The sequence below is a fragment of the Pelodiscus sinensis genome, chromosome 20 (genome assembly GCF_052426305.1).
Source record: "Pelodiscus sinensis isolate ZL-2025 chromosome 20, ASM5242630v1, whole genome shotgun sequence".
Classification (NCBI taxonomy): Eukaryota; Metazoa; Chordata; order Testudines; family Trionychidae; genus Pelodiscus; species Pelodiscus sinensis.
Genome location: NC_143071.1, coordinates 8,471,434 through 8,487,875, shown reverse-complemented (window position 1 = coordinate 8,487,875; position 16,442 = coordinate 8,471,434). Strand labels below are relative to the sequence as shown.

The following is a 16,442-nucleotide window of genomic DNA, read 5'->3' as shown; positions in this document are numbered from 1 at the left end:
GCTACCAGACCATTTGCTTGCTGTTTTTTTTCTGATCTTCCAATGATATCTGTGAATGTGCTTAAGTGTATTCACTGTGAACGGACCCAAAGGCTAGTGGGATTAGTTGTTGTGCCTAAAGTTAAATTCTTACATAGGCCTCAGTCCATCCTACATTTAGCAATGATCATGATAATTGCTGCCTAAAATACGTAAAAACAATATAAAATGCAGTCTTATGAATGGGAACCTAATGAAGTTGTAGGTCATCACATAGATAATTTGGAGGAAAAATATTTGGATGGCTCACAACCTCTCAGTAAATCACTGTTTTTAAAAAATGTACAACTGTATATTCTGTTCCCAAATAACTTTATCAAAATATTATGTGCAATATTGTTCTTTGTGCTTTCCATATTGTTTTCATTTATAAGCAGTATCTTGTCAATGACTTCCAAGCCAGAAAAGCTATTACTTGGATGAATATTATCTTGTTTGATAGCTTTTAGGGAGAAATAAGATGGGCTTATTTATGAGCTGTGTCTTGCTAGATGCCTTTTTTTTAATGTGCATTTATTTTTTTCCTTCCAATAAGCATTCCAAATCAAACACACACATTGTGAAGCTTATTCTGAGTCAGGGATGTTAAATTTCGATTAATCAGCTAATTGAGTAGTCAATGGAATTTTCATGGACTACTTGATGGGGGGAGTTGGGGTGCTCACTATCCTGGCTGCACCTCTGCCTTTTAAATGTAATAAGAGCTGCTCGTGGCTACATTTCAAAGGCAAAGGCGCAGCAGTCAGTACCTAGCATGAGCGGGGACTGCTTTAGTCACAGCTTGTACTGTTTCCCCACTGTGCCTCTGACTCCCTTGCTCCCCCTCCAACTCTCCCCAGGATCGGCTCCTGCTTCCCCCTCCTTGCTGCCTTTCTCTGATAGAGGCAGCAAGGTGGGGGGAAGTGACTAGTCCAATCACTACTTGACTACCTGATGAGCATATGCTAGTCACTAATATCCCTATCCTGAGTGTTAGCTCTTTGCAAAGATCTGCTATTATGTGTGAGAATGAATTTAGTGCCAATAAAATACTCACTTTTTGAGCTACCTAAAAAAAGTCTATTTGCATTTAGGAATGAAGTATTAATCCTGTAGAGCAATTATGTTTTATATAACTTCTCTGCTTCAATTTAGATTTTGCAGGTTGGCTGCTAAGAGCACAATGAGTAGTGAAGAGGAAACATGGGAGAAGTTGGATGCGGAATTTGATCACTATGTTGTAGATATGAAGCCGTTTGTACTAAAATTACCACATAAATCAGGTAAACTATGCTACATATTTGCATGTAAATAAATATAACAATGACAAATACTCTAGTTTTACCACAGAATCTTGGTATATTATGAATTGCAAGTGTATAATAAGGACATCTTTGTGCACTTGTAATGCATTTTGATAAATAACAAATTAAGTACCACAAACCTAATGTAGTAAAGTGCATCATATGTGCACAACTTTTAAAGTTGATTTTAGATGATCATTTAAGCACCTTTTGTTAATGCTGTTTATTCAAGCTCATCCTTCTTATTTTGATGACGTAAATGCACTTTTGCATAAATACATTAATTCCTGTATTTTCCAATTAATGAATTCAGTGGAAATTAAAATTAAAGTAGGCTTTGTCTTAGAGATTATGTCATTTATAAAATTGCAAGCATTTTTAGCGATAAATCTGTCAAGACACAATTATGTTCATAAAAGAAGTAAATCCTGTATTGGAACTTTTTTTAATGAATAGTACAAATACAAGGTAGTGAATGATGTTTTATGAGTTAAGTGATTTTAGAAATGAACTGCAAGGAAGTAATCTTCAAATTAAGAGCCTGATTGTGCAAAATCTTTGTTTATATCAGTAATTCTTAATCCTGCAGTCTTGCGTTCCAGAGAAGTATTTGTTTGAGGAAAGACTACATGACACAAATATAAGTTTCCTGACTCAGGTCTTTTAATTGGATGATAAAATATTAATGTTTATAGAAATGGTATTTTGTAATTAAGGGTATGATTCAGTAAGAACAGAGACTGCTCTGTTCCCACTGAGTGTAATGGGGAAATTGAAGATGCTGAGTGCCTTACACAATCTGACATAATCAGAAGTAGGCTTTCAGATCATTTCAAAATAATAATACTGTAATCAGATTACTTTCAATACAGCAGTTTTAAATTTTGCATATGAAGCACACATTAGAGGCAATATTCTTCTATGGATTTGAGAATAACTAATACTCAAAATGCTTTATATAATAGAACACTGTAAACCTGAGAGGAGAACCTCTGACCTGTGGGTTGCACACGGCCTGCCAGCAGCTAAGCTTGCTAAATTGTTAGATGGCTTCTTTACCTGGGCATCCAAGGGCACGGAGCCCCACAGCTTCCAGTGGCGGCAATTTGTCGTTCCTGGCCAGTAGGTGCTGCTGAAAACAGCGGTCTGACCCATGTCGCTTTCTGAATCTTCCATTGGCTGGGAACTGTGCCAATTGTAGGGCTCTGTGCCTGCCGATGCTCAAGTAAACAATTTTGTGGCATACCAGTAGCTAACCCTGATAAATTGCTTGTGGCTGGAGGTTCCCCACCCCTGCTGTCAAGTAATTATTAGGGCTGTCAAGCGATTAAAAATTGCGATTAATCATGCACTTAATTGCGGGTGCCTCCCCTTTGAAACACCGCAGCTCAATTTCAATGGGGCAGCGCTGTATGGAGCCAGGGATTATCTGGAGTCCCCAGCTGACCCTGGGCTCCATGCAGCACTGCCCCTTGGAAGTGCCATGGTAGCCTTTCCAAGGGGCAGTGCATTAGGAGCCCCGACTTCGCTGTTGCAAAGCCCCTTTGAAGCACCAGAGCGACACTTCAAAGAGGCAGCGCAGTATTAAGTGCAACAGTGGAGTCGGGGTTCAGCTGGAGTTAATGCATTAATTGCAGGCATTAATCCAGGTCAATTGACAGCCCTAGTAATTATACATATGAATCTACAGAAATTAGTCTTAAATGTGTCTCTCTTTGTCCATTTGAAAATTTAACTGTTATCATGGAACAACCATTCTCTCATGTTCCGAGGCTGGCACATACTTTTCCATTTAGATGAAGATGTGGAGTAGGGATGTAAAATCCTGTTTAATTAGTTAACTGGTTAAACGTTACTTGGTAAGCATTACCCATCAAGGCAGAAGCTGGTACGCATGGGGAGCTGGCTTTCAAGCTGGCTCCCCGCAGGCACCGGTTCTTGTGGAGCCACGTCTCTTCCTCCCCCCTCCATGCTGATGCCTCTTAAACAGCAGGCAGAGCTGGTGCTTATGGGGAGCTGACTTAAAAGTTGGCTCTCCTGGAGCACCAGCTCACTCTCCTCTCCTCCTCCCCCGGTGAAATTAAAATTTCAATGGTTACATTTTAACATCCCTACTACACACAGCTCCTAGGTACCACCTCCCTGCACCCTGAATGGTTTTTCAAAGATTTTGATTGAGTGCCCTTCCTCTTGGAATTATATTTTTCCTTGCATTTCACCTGGGTGGTCTTACTGAGGTGAGTTGGGGTGGAGGTGGTACTCACTCCTTGGCTGCTTTCATCCGTGCTGAGTCCTGGAGTTTTTATAGCATATTGAAGGGAACCTCAGAGAGAAAAAGGTGAGAACCTCCTGATATATACAAAGTTATTTTGTGGTTCTTTTGTAATTTCTGCTGTTCTTGAGTTTGTTCTGTTTTCTCAGAAAGTCTGTTGTTAATGCATGTATTTTTCTAGAACGTCAGAGATGTGCACTCTGGATTAAAAAACTCTGTGAGCCCTCAGGAGCAGGTGCAGGAATCATGGGTAGAAAGAATCGGAACTTGTATGCAAAACTGTTACTGCATATGCTGAAACGAGGAGTGCTAGAAGGCCCTTTTACACATAAACCTGAACCAGGAATACTGAAAACTTTGCCTTCATACATGGTGGGTATTTATTTCATTTTTATGGAGAACAAGCCTGAGTAGTTCCTAAATGTAGTTTAAAAATTATATTTTTAAGTATTCACTTAGAGATGGAGACAAATTCTGCAGTGATTTGAATGGAATGGCAAGGAGTAAATGTTGTCCTGTAACTTGTACCATGGTTCCTTTATTACTTTGCAACTGGAGTTGGCAGATTTCTGGGTCATTGTGAACTTTTGTGTGTGTGATCTGTTTTGTTTTCTTCTATTATTTTTATTGGCCTTCTTGTAAACATTGAATTTTGAAGACATTCTGAAAGTTTGGAAAGATTCCTTTTTGATGATAGCTTATTAGTTGCTAACAGCTGTTTGCCTTTAAATATATTTTACGTTATTTGTATATAGCCAGTACTTTCAAAGTTATACTCAAACTTCAGAATAGTATTACGAAAGGAAAGAGAGTTTTTTTGCTTGAAACGTTGAGCTTAGAAATTTGATGTTCTGGTGTATTCCTGGCTTTGTTACAGACTTAGATGGGTAATCAAGTAAATATTCTGTGTGCTTTTTAAAAACAACTCTGTGGCTACATCTAGACTACATCCCTTTTTCATAAAAGGGATGTAAATTAGACGTATCGCAATTGCTAATGAAGCGGGGATTTAAATTTCCCCCGCTTCATTAGCATAAAAATGGCTGCTGCTTTTTTTCCACACGGAGCTTTGCCGGAAAAAAGCGCCAGTCTAGACGCTGATCTTGCGGAAAATAAAGCCTAAGGGATAAGGGATCTTTCGGAAAAGGCTTTATTTTCCGCAAGATCAGTGTCTAGACTGGTGCTTTTTTCCGGCAAAGCTCCATGCCGAAAAAAAGCGGCAGCCATTTTTATGCTAATGAAGCGGGGAGATTTAAATCCCTGCGTCATTAGCAATTGCGATACGTCTAATTTACATCCCTTTTACGAAAAAGGGATGTAGTCTAGACGTAGCCTGTGTGTGGAGAGAGGGGGGTGTTAATGGTTTACATGGGCATTATGATGGGTAGGACCTGACTTAGAAATTCAGAATATCCTGCCACTCCCATTAAGTTCAACACTTCTGAAAATCAGTTCTTTAATATGTTAGTATTGTAAAATGCATTTAGCTTTTGGAATGAAAAACATTACTTTAATCTGCAGTGGTAGTACTATCCAGCTCTTGCACCAGTAACATTGTATTTACATATTTGAGTATTCATTATGCAAATAAAATGTTACCGTTCTACTAAAAGTTTGTGAACGGGTTTGCTGGTCCGTGATACAAAAAGACCCGGCCTCCAGAGTCCCCAAGAACCCCCAGCACCAGCCACTGACCCCAGAATCCTCTGCACCCTGCCTTCAAAGCCCCTCAGTGCCAGCCCCTATCCCAAATGCCTCAGTGCCTGTCCCCTGTCCCTTAGAGACCCAAACCACCAGACCGTCTCCCTCCTTCCGCGTGCCAACCTCCTGTTTCCAGCCCTGCCCCTATATCACCTTCATTATTAGCCCTGCCCCCAGAGGTCCCGAGTGCCAGCTCTCTACCCCCCAGTGTCAGCCCCCTGCCTCTTAGAGCCCCCCCTCCCCAGCACTAGCCCATCCTCCCTCATCTAGCCCTTTGCTGCCTCCCAGCCGCCAGCTGAGCACTCCTGCCCAGGTTGTGGCTGTTCTAAGGCTGACCTGCCAGGCTTTGCATGGCCCTCCCATGCAAAGTGTTCTTCTATGGCTGGGAGGAAATCTCGTCCTTGCTCAGCACTGGTTGGTTGAAAGGCAGGGTAGGACACGCCCCTACCAACAGCCGTGGCAGGAGGGGATGCGCTGGGCAGCACTCGCCCGTGGATTATTGCAGGAACTAGGGATGTTAGATAGTGGGTAATAGAACAGTCGATTAACTGCATGGATTTTTAGTGGTTAGTCGACTATTCTGTAGTTCCTGGGGGCAGGGCCAGGAGCCAGTGAGCTCCAGCTCCACTCCTGGGGAGCCCTCTGACACCCTGCGCTGCTACCTCTGTGTTAGAGGCAGCAGCATGGGGTGCCAGGTGGGAGCTATTCTGTAACAGGAGCCATTTAAAAAATCAGCTCCCTGTGCAGTCCAGCTGACTGCCAAGTTCTCCATGGACTGAAGTTGCTAGGGAGAAGGGAGAGTGGGTGTGGGGGCTGTTCTGGCAGCAGCTCCTGTTTGCAGGGAGCTGGGACTCCCAGGGGATGCAGGGCAGCCTCTGTTTGTGGAGAGCTTGGACCTGCATGGACAGGCAGCCCCTAAGGCAGCCCCTGCCCACAGCGAGCCTGGGTCTGCCATCAGCAGAGGCTGTTTCATGACAGTCTCCCCTGCTTCCTCTCCTTCCCTCCCCACCATGCTGTTGCCTCTGATAGAGGTAGCAGCATGGGGGGGGGAAGGCAGATCACCGGCTCCTGCTTCCCCTCGTACTCTTCCTTGCTGCCTCTGATACAGAGGCAGCCGGGGCGAGGGTTGGGCAGAATGCGAGTAGTCAACTAGATTAACTGATAAACCTAGACTTATTGGTTAATGATACAGTTAGTCGACTAATTTATATCCCTAGCAGGAAGGTTGTTCCCTAGTTAGTCATTAACATGATATGTAGCTAATCCTGATCGTGCTCTTCAGAGCTAGTTAGCAATTTGTGATACTGTTTGTTAGCTATTAGTGATTCAGGGTGTACAAAGATATTTTGTGGGGATAAAGTGCTATGTAAACTAACAACTATTTCCCCTTATATCTAGGACTCAGTGTTCTTGGGCCCCTATTTTACTTATCCATTCCTGTACTCATGGACCTTATTGGCAAACTCCATTTGACTTTTGTGGGAGTAGAATTAGTTTCTTTTTACTGCTTTCAAACCAGCATGCATGTGAAGATGCTAAAGAAGAGAGTGCATAGGTTTTGTTTTTAAAGGTCTAGTTTAGGGATATAAGTGACTACTCACTCTCTCCCATTTGCTGCCTCTATCAGAGGCTTAAAAGCCAGTTCCCCCTGCACTGTCTCTACTGCGAGGGGGGCAGGGTAAGTAGAGGTGCAGTGGGAGAGTGGCGCAAGTGGGGACTGAAGTAGTTCTCACTCGTGCCAGTCCAACTGCTGTACATCTCTTTTTGAAGTGTAGCAAGAGCCCTAGTGAATCGAATTTTAACATCCCTAGTGTAGCTGTTATGTTAATCTTTTCAGACTCACTGGCTTTTTAATATTTTTTTAAATATAGTCCATCTATTTTGATGAACCAAATTCAACAAGAGCACAGAGCGGTAGCCCAGAAGCTTTACCTGACTGGGTCATGGGAGAACTAGGAACAAGTGAATCAAAACTGGAGGAATCATTGAAACTGTCTTCTAGAGAGGAGTCAGCTTTGTTAGCATCATCACTTGCACAGAGGTAAGAATTAAAAATCCAGTCTACAAATAACTTGAAGATTTTTCCTGGCGTTGATCACATCCTTAACTCAATTCTTAGTTTTTTTTGGAAAGTAAAATAATAATGTACATGCTTCATTTAAATCACAGTTCTAGGGTAGAGCTGAAGATGAGGGATACAGTATGCAGGCTGCCCTGGGGAGAGAGGCCTATCCCAGCCCTCTCTCACTGCAGCAGATTGGGCCAGGTGAGAAGTGCCTGTCCAAGGCTACTGCATCTCCAGTGGGCACAGTCGGGGGATGGGGGCATGTCCCCTGGCTTGGGCAGGTCCAGGTTAATCTGTTTCCTGAGCTCCCCAGCCACAGTGAGGAATGCAGAAAGCTGTGTACTTTCTCCTTGCTGTCTGATGAAGGGGAATAGCCAACAGTGCTCCTGTATGAATTGGGGAGAGCTTCAGGCCCCCCATGCTCTCTAAAGTGTGCCTGGGGGCCAGAGGTTTGGAGCTGGGGTAGTCCTGGATGGGGGAGGACACCTCCTGCTAGCCCCTTTCACCTCCTTACCGTGCTTTAAGGTATCATAAGAGAAAGCTGGATCACTAATTTGGTGATCCTAGTTCTTACCGTTTAGGAAGAGTTCTTGAACAAATGGACGGATGGACAGAGTGACTGAAGTGTATAATAGATGCTTATTAACGTGGTGAATTGGATATAATCTTACTCTTTTAAGTGCTAGTTTTCTGTGTATAACGTTAAGGCGGCAATGTCAATCAATGGAAAGTTTGGAAATGTCAGAATTTAATTACAATGTTGATTCTGCCCTCATAAAAAAACATTATGATAGTATTTAATTATATGATCACAAACTTTTTCTCTTCCCCCATTGATTCAGTTGAATCTTCCTGCCCTTTCTTCTCTCACATCTCTATTGGCTTCTGCAATCGTTCCCTGTCTTCTTGCTAGGGATGTGAAAGGTTAACCAGTAAACATCACTCTTGATGGGTGATGATTACTGATTCCAGTTAACCCGTGGGAGCTGGAGTCAGCTCCCCAGCAGCTCCTGCCTGCTTCCTGCCCAACTTCTGATATCAAGGAATCAGCGTGGGGTGGGGGAGCCTTGTGTGTAAAGGTGAAGGTTAACTGATGAGCCCTGGCTCAATGGTTTATGGCTTAACCGTGGACACTATCACATCCCTAGTATTCACTTAAATCTCTATTAGATTTAATTCATGCACGTAAGGAAACAGGCTCTCCTGACATGTGTTCTTTTACAAACTGTGGATGAGTTTTCCCTAAATCTATAGCTTTTCCTCTAACTGGTGTAGTCAGGATGTCAACTAGTGCAGTTTCATCATCTCCAGTTGATCCTGTACAAATTAATAAATATAAAACCTCCTGCGAAACAAACAAAGTGCACAAAAAACTTATATTTCACACATATATTTTTATGGTGAATAATTCATTGCAAATTGGAGCTGAAGTTGAATGCTGCCTCATAAATTTTACAACTCTTCTACTTGTCCTTTGAAAAACCTCTTTTAATCTTAAAAGATTTTTCCCCCTTAGTGTGTTTTTGATCACTTTATAAAATCTTCTTTTACTTAGACCTTTTTGTATGTGAGGCATTTCTAATGACATTTTAGATTATGCTGTTTGTGTGCTAGCCCTTTTTTATTTTTTATTATTAAAGATGCAGTCTTTTGAAGTCGTTTTCTTTGCGCTCTGTTAAGCAGAAATGTTAAGCAGTTCTTTTGTGTATAAAAACTGTGGAACGTTGTCCTATGTTCTGCAAAAATTTCCTATCACTGCAGTAATCCAAAAGTGACTGTGGTCTGGCCACAATCTCAAATATGGGTGCTTAATATTTTGAATGAAATCTGTCTCCATTGTCTTGAGTGGGTGTTTTGCCATTCATTTTGGTAGGTCACCCTAGATACCCAAATATCAGTAACTTAATTTTTCAGAGGCACTCAGCACCTACCTCATGTATGATGATTAATTGTTGACTTAGGAGCTCAATGTTAGGCACTACCAAATATGACATTGTTGCTAAGAGATGTTAGTATTTTACCTTTGATCATTTATATGGTATTTGGTTTTAAAACCACATTTTTCTCACATTTTACCCAAATGTTTTTGCCTGTGGAGGCCACTTTTTAAAATCCAGGCAAAACCTAATTGATGAGTGTGATGGGATGGCACCTCCCCGCACTCAAGCCCCAAGAAGTCCACCTGGCCCAGGTGGCTGAAGGGGCCCCACCCCTTCAGCCCTGCAGAGCATACTCAGACTGCAGGCTGGGGGTAAATACCTGGAGAAGCAGGCAGACAGGGAGGGCTGAAAAGGCAGGGGCTTGGCGAGGAGCTCCGAAGCAGCCCAAACCACCACCTGAATCCAGTCTGCTATTTCTGCTGCTTCAGGAGTCCTATCAACCCCTGCAGGAGTCTCGCTCACCGTCCAAGCTGCTCCAGGAGCAACCCAGGAGTAACCTGCAGAGGGACCACCCTGGCAAGGGGAGAGGTGGGAGACAGCCCAGGGCGGAGAAAAAACCTCCGGGAGGTTGGCGTGTTCTGGCAGGCATCCCTGCCGACCAGGCAATGAAAACCTTTGCTATCAGGGCCCTGGGCTGGGACCCAGTGGAGTGGGAGGGCCTGGGTCCCCCTACCTCCCCCACCACTCCACACGCCACCAGCAGAGACTGCAGGGGCATAGTACTTTGGAACTAGGTTGGAGGACAGTATTTCCCCTGAACCAGGGGCATTGTACTTTGGGACTAGGCCAGAGGGTCGTATTTCCCCTAAACCAGGGGCATTGTACTTTGGGAGAACTAGGCTTGGAAGGGCTGAAGTTTACCCCAAGCCTGGGCGGCACCCTCGACACGGGGTGCACTCTTCAACAGTGAGGGGTAAAACTTTCAAAAATGCCCAAGTTCTCTTGAAAGTGTAAAGAAAAATAAGCGTGACTTCTAAATCAGTCACTTGGGGACTTCTAAACTTTTTACTGGATGGCTCATCCTTCTTCTAACAGTGACTTAAAATTTGGGAATATCTTGATGTCTATTATACTCTAGATAACACATGTCACATTTGATACTCTTGGTCTGTCAGTTGCCTTCACTCATGTTCACCGATACTGACTTCTTATCTTGAGTGCAGATGCTGAGCACAGATGTATAATATTAGCAGTTTTCATATGAGTCCTGACACTTCCATATTACTTTTCTAAGTTTGGTCAGACATTTCCCCCTCCCCTTCCTAACCCAAATGTCATAAATAGGAAAGAAAAATAAAATACATAAGGCTAGATATGGTGTGTAGCTAGTGTATAGCTTTGTCATACTAAAAATAGAGCCAGAAAGGCTTTGTGCTTTAGAGTTGTCTCTCTGAGACATGATTCCTCTGGAGCTCCCTTTTTGGGGGGTTAATAAGGTTGAAGTATGTTTCTTTAGCGCTGTACAAGATGCTGCATGCTCCTCCCCTCTTGCATCCAACCAAGTCTGGTAGTCAGCTGGGGGGGGGGGGAAGCGGGCCTGTTTTTCCCCCTTCTTTTTCTCTGTCCTCTAACTTGCTTGCTTGATTCCTCTCCCCTTCCTTCCCTCTCCCACTGCGCACCAGCCTTAAATGTAAAAAGGCTGGAGTGCAGCAGGGGGATCCGGCACAAGCTGGGAATCAGCAGTCCCGGCTTGTGCCAGGTCCCCACTCTGTGCTTCTTAATTTTAAATGTATTAAGAGCTAGAAGGGAATCAGCGATCCCAGCTACCTCCTGCTTCCCCTGCCCTTCATGGAGATGGTGTTGGGGGGTGCTTCCTCAGCACTGGCTCCTGCTCAGGCCCTTTGCTGCCTCTGAAAGAGGCAGCAAAGTGGGGTGGGGAAGTGAAAGGTCGACTAGTCACTTACATCCCTATTCTTGACCAAAGATTCAGATAGGTCCTATGCAACTGCATAGGGAGTGTGTGGTGGAGAGACTTCACCTCATTTTACTCTTCTGTGTGACTACATAACACGAAGGCATTTTCTAAACCATAGTTAGCAGCTGTTGTGGTTACTAAGAAGACATATGTTGTATCTGGTATCTGAAAATCCCTCTGAAGTTCCCTGTTCGTTAAGTAGTTGTAAAAATTAGATAACTCATTAAAATCTGCGCTCTGTGTATTTTCAGAGTTATTTGGTTATTGTAGGGGAAAAGAGAATTTATACTACTGTTACCCCTACAGAATCAGCCCAACTCAAGTAGTATGAAAGAGTTGCTTTTTATGGCTTGCCCATCTAATAAGTAAATGCTGATGTGCAATTAAAATTTAGTTCTTTGCACAGTCTAATATTTTTTAACTGACGCATCTAGTAAGCCTTTGCAACTATACTGAAGGTAACAGAGTTGCACAGATTATAGTGAAAATATCCACCAAAGACAACAGGGTTGTATGTGCATAATTAAAGAGTGGCATTTGGCCTTGGAGTCTTTGTAGTAAGTGAAGATGCAAGAGGCAAACAACACAGCATAATTTTCAGATCTCAATATGTGTTTCCCATGATGGTAATTAAATAAGCCTCATACTACTTCTAAATTGAGCAAATACGATATTAAAATCATGGCAATAAATGTGAAACTCCATTATGGCCTTTTTTCTTCAAATCTACTTTCCATACTAGAACAGCTCTTTAAATAGATATTGTCTTGTAAAGCATAATCATGGACATTGTTCTTTGGTAGCGTAGTATTAGACTGCAGTGGCCATCAGGCAGTCCAAAGCACAAGATACTCACTTCTAAAACTGGATACTCATTCAAAGGACACATCTCTGTTGTGTGTGGGGGGGGAGGGGCAGTGGGGGGACTCTGACTCAAGGCTACTCAACTTTGGAAGGCCTGGGGGCCACAAGGATACAGCACATGCCGAGGGCCGCAACTTAAGCGTCGTTGCATGTACATTCAAGTGTACATGCAAATATATGCAAATAGCTTCTTTCACACTGACGGGCATGAATACAAAGATTAAGACAAGACTACATGACCCGTAGGCCCCATTTCAGTTAGGTCTGCTGATATTAATAAAATGCAATGTTTACTCGATTTTCACCCATATGACAGCACTTTTAATGAGCAATGACAGTCCAGGAATTTAACTACTAAAACTCATATCAACAGAAGACCATTATATTGACTACTTTTTTGTTTTGGTTCCCACCCGTGGGCCATGTGTTGAGCCCCACGTAAACCCAAAACCCACAGCAGGCCGCAAACTAACAGGCTGTGGGCCACATGTGGCTCGTGAGCCGCATGTTGAGTAGCCCTGCTCTAACTTGTACATTATTTGTGGAAGAGGAAAAAATGGAAGAAAAAACTTGGGTTACTTGGAAGTTCTTCTGAGGTACATGTTAAATTCATAAAGAGAGGCTTTCCATTTCACATAAAATGATACAAAAAAAAGAAAATGTTTAAAACATTTCAGCTATGCAGCAGAAAGGAAGGCCAAATGGGGTTTCCTTATCTGTAAAAAAAGAGGCATTATTTCATAGGAATAGTGTCAGCCGATGGTCAGGGCAGTGAGTGGTGTGTGTGTGTGCTATACACCCGAGACTTCAACTGCTGAGACCGGGGTCCCTTGCAGCGGGCAACCTGGAGGAGATTGACAAGCGCCCCAATAAGTTTGCAGGGAGAGCTTATTACGCTTCAGATTTTAGCTGCTAGAATCTGTGATTCCTTCGCAGCGGGCAGTCTGGGGGAGGCTGAGAAGTGCCCCAACGGATCTGCCACCTGGGAGTGACACAAATCCAAAAGCCCAAGCTCTCCCTATATCTGTCCCTTAAGACCGGCTGAAGTTTTTAAATTGTGCCTGGTTCTGTTACAGCAACTGAAGGAGTCAGGTTAAAGCTTAAACAGTTACAGGTTTATTGAGGAAGCTTATAAATCATATGGTTGCAATGGCTATTGTTCTATTTCTTAACTGCTAGCAAAATATAGATCTTAAAAATGGTTACAAAGAAGATAAAGATAGGAAAAACAGAAATAATAGTACCAAGTAAGAGCTTAACCTTTAAAGAGCTCTTAGTCTGTGTACACTTAAGACAGAGGACCACATCCAGGTACAATTTTTACCCCCTTCTGTGCCTCTCGAAGCATGTCAGGCCAGGGCCGGTCCCTCAATTCCTAGGAAAGACGAAAATACAAGGTGGGCGTCCCCATAGAACCTCGGGAGGTCAAACACCTAACCCGACCAGCAGGTAGAGGGTAGATTGACACTCAAAAGTGAGTGTGCTGCTGTACCCATCTTTATACCCATGGGGTCACGTATTTCTCTTTCTTATCTGTGATGCCAAATAGTGCTGGTCTGCCTTTTTGTGAGGATTAAATTGGAAGTACTGGAGATTATTTTCTCAGTGGGGGATTCCTCTATCAGGGACGGCTGTGTGTTCGTATCAACATGGGTGCCAGCCGGGCACTTCTCGCAGCCTCGAGGCCAGCTTATTGCCTTACTCGCTCTCTCCTCATATCTATGTTTTCAGCTTCTCAGGATCAGATGAGCCAGCATAGACTATGCTGATTTTATTGCTCCTTCTCTGTCCTGTATGCTTCAGGAACCTCAGAGAGGCAAAATAAGATGGATGAGATGGGGGGGCTGTCTGGCTACAAATAGTTAGAACATAAGAACGGCCGTACTGGGTCAGACCAAAGGTCCTTCTAGCCCAGTATCCTGTCTACCAACAGTGACCAGCACCAGGTGCCCCAGAGAGGGTGGACCGAAGACCATGATCAAGCGATTTGTCTCCTGCCATCTCTCTCCAGCCTCTGAAAAACAGAGGCCAAGGACACCATTTTATCCCCTGGCTAATAGCCTTTTATGGACCTAACCTCCATGAAATTATCTAGCTTCTCTTTAAACTCTGTTATAGTCCTAGCCTTCACAGCCTCCTCTGGCAAGGAGTTCTACAGGTTGACTACACGCTGTGTGAAGAAGAACTTTCTTTTATTAGTTTTAAACCTGCTACCCATTAATTCCATTTGGTGACCTCTAGTTCTACTATTTAGGGAACTAATAAATAACTTTTCTTTATCGGCCCTCTCCACACCACTCATGATTTTATAGACCTCTATCATATCCCCCCTCAGTCTCCTTTTTTCTAAACTGAAAAGTCCCAGTCTCTTTAACCTCTCCTCATATGGGACCCGTTCCAAACCCCTAATCATTTTAGTTGCCCTTTTCTGAACCCTTTCCAAGGCCAAAATATCTTTTTTGATGTGAGGAGACCACATCTGTACACAGTATTCAAGATGTGGGTGTACCATAGTTTTATACAGGGGCAGTAAGATATTCTGTGTCTTATTTTCTATCCCTTTCCTAATAATTCCTAGCATCCTATTTGCCTTTTTGACCGCCGCTGCACACTACATGGAAGTTTTCAGAGAACTGTCCACGATAACTCCAAGGTCCCTTTCCTGATTTGTTGTAGCCAAATTAGCCCCCATCATACTGTACGTATAATTGGGGTTATTTTTCCCAATGTGCATTACTTTACACTAATCCTCATTAAATTTCATTTGCCATTTTGCTGCCCAATCACTGAGTTTGGTGAGATCATCTTGGAGTCCCTCACAGTCTGCTTCTGTCTTGACTATCCTAAACAGTTTTGTATCATCTGCAAACTTTACTACCTCACTGCTTACCCCTTTCTCCAGATCATTTATGAATAAGTTGAAAAGGATTGGTCCCAGGACTGACCCTTGGGGGACACCACTAGTTACCCCTCTCCAATCTGAAAATTTACCATTTATTCCTACCCTTTGTTTCCTGTCTTTTAACCAGTTCTCAATCCAAGAAAGGACCTTTCCTCTTATCCCATGGCCATGTAATTTACACAAGAGCCTTTGGTGAGGGACCTTGTCAAAGGCTTTCTGAAAATCCAAGTATACTATATCTACTGGATCCCCCTTATCTGCATGCTTGTTAACCCCTTCAAAGAACTCTAATAGATTAGTAAGACAGGATTTCCCTTTACAGAAACCATATTGACTTTTGTCCAACAAATTATGTTCTTCTACATGCTTCACAATTTTATTCTTTACTATTGTTTCGACTAATTTGCCCGGTACTGAAGTTAGACTTACCGGTCTGTAATTGCCAGGATCGCCTCTAGAGCCCTTTTTAAATATTGGTGTCACGTTGGCTACCTTCCAGTCATTAGGTACGGAAGCCGATTTAAAGGATAGGTTACAAACTACAGATAATAGCTAAGAATTTCCCATTTGAGTTCTTTTAGAACCCTTGGATGAATGCCATCTCGTCCCCGAGATTTGTTAACATTAAGTTTTTCTATTTGTTCCAAAACCTCCTCTAATGACACTTCAATCCGGGACAGTTCCTCAGATTCACCACCCACAAAGGACGGTGCAGATTCGGGAATCTCCCCAACGTCCTCAGCCGTGAAGACTGAAGCAAAGAAATCATTTAGTTTCTCCGCAATGGCTTTATCGTCCTTGATTGCTCCATTTATAGCTTGATCCTCTAGGGGACCCACAGGTTTTTTTAGCAGGCTTCCTGCTTCTAATGTACTTAAAAACATTTTGTTATTTCTTTTTGAGTTTTTGGCTAGCTGTTCCTCAAAATCTTTTTTTGCTTTTCTTATTACATTTTTACACTTGATTTGACAGTGTTTATGTTCCTTTCTATTTATCTCACTAGGATTGGACTTCCACTTCTTAAAAGATACCTTTTTGTCCCTCACTGCTTCTTTTACATGGTGGTTAAGCCACAGTGACACTGTTTTAGGTCTCTTGCTATGTTTTTTAATTTGGGGTATACATTTAAGTTGGGCCTCTATTATGGTGTCTTTAAAAAGTTTCCATGCAGCTTTCAGGGATTTGGCTCTAGTCACTGTGCCTTTTAATTTCTGTTTAACTAACCTCCTCATTTATGTGTAATTCCCCTTTTTGAAATTAAATGCCAGGGTGCTGGACTGCTGAGGTGTTCTTCCCACCACAGGAATGTTGAATGTTATTATATTATAGTCACTATTCTCAAGCGGTCCTGTAACAGTTATTTCCTGGACCTGATCCTGCACTCCACTCAGGACTAAATCGAGAATTGCCTCTCCCCTTGTGGGTTCCTGCACCAGCTGCTCCAAGAAGCAGTCATTTAAG

General features: G+C 42.9%; 1 protein-coding gene across 7 annotated transcripts in view; it reads left to right on the top strand.

Moving 5' to 3' along the window:
* The window catches only part of CEP112 (centrosomal protein 112), a 359,448-nt gene that overhangs the window by 1,537 nt on the left and 341,469 nt on the right, over positions 1-16,442 (top strand). For all 7 annotated transcript variants that reach the window (XM_075903958.2, XM_075903952.2, XM_075903955.2 and 4 more), the window contains exons 2-4: positions 1,174-1,301; positions 3,776-3,966; positions 7,167-7,336. In XM_075903958.2, the coding sequence (XP_075760073.2) occupies positions 1,202-1,301; positions 3,776-3,966; positions 7,167-7,336 (461 nt within the window). In that variant the 5' untranslated portion in view covers positions 1,174-1,201. The remainder of the gene's footprint in view (positions 1-1,173; positions 1,302-3,775; positions 3,967-7,166; positions 7,337-16,442) is intronic.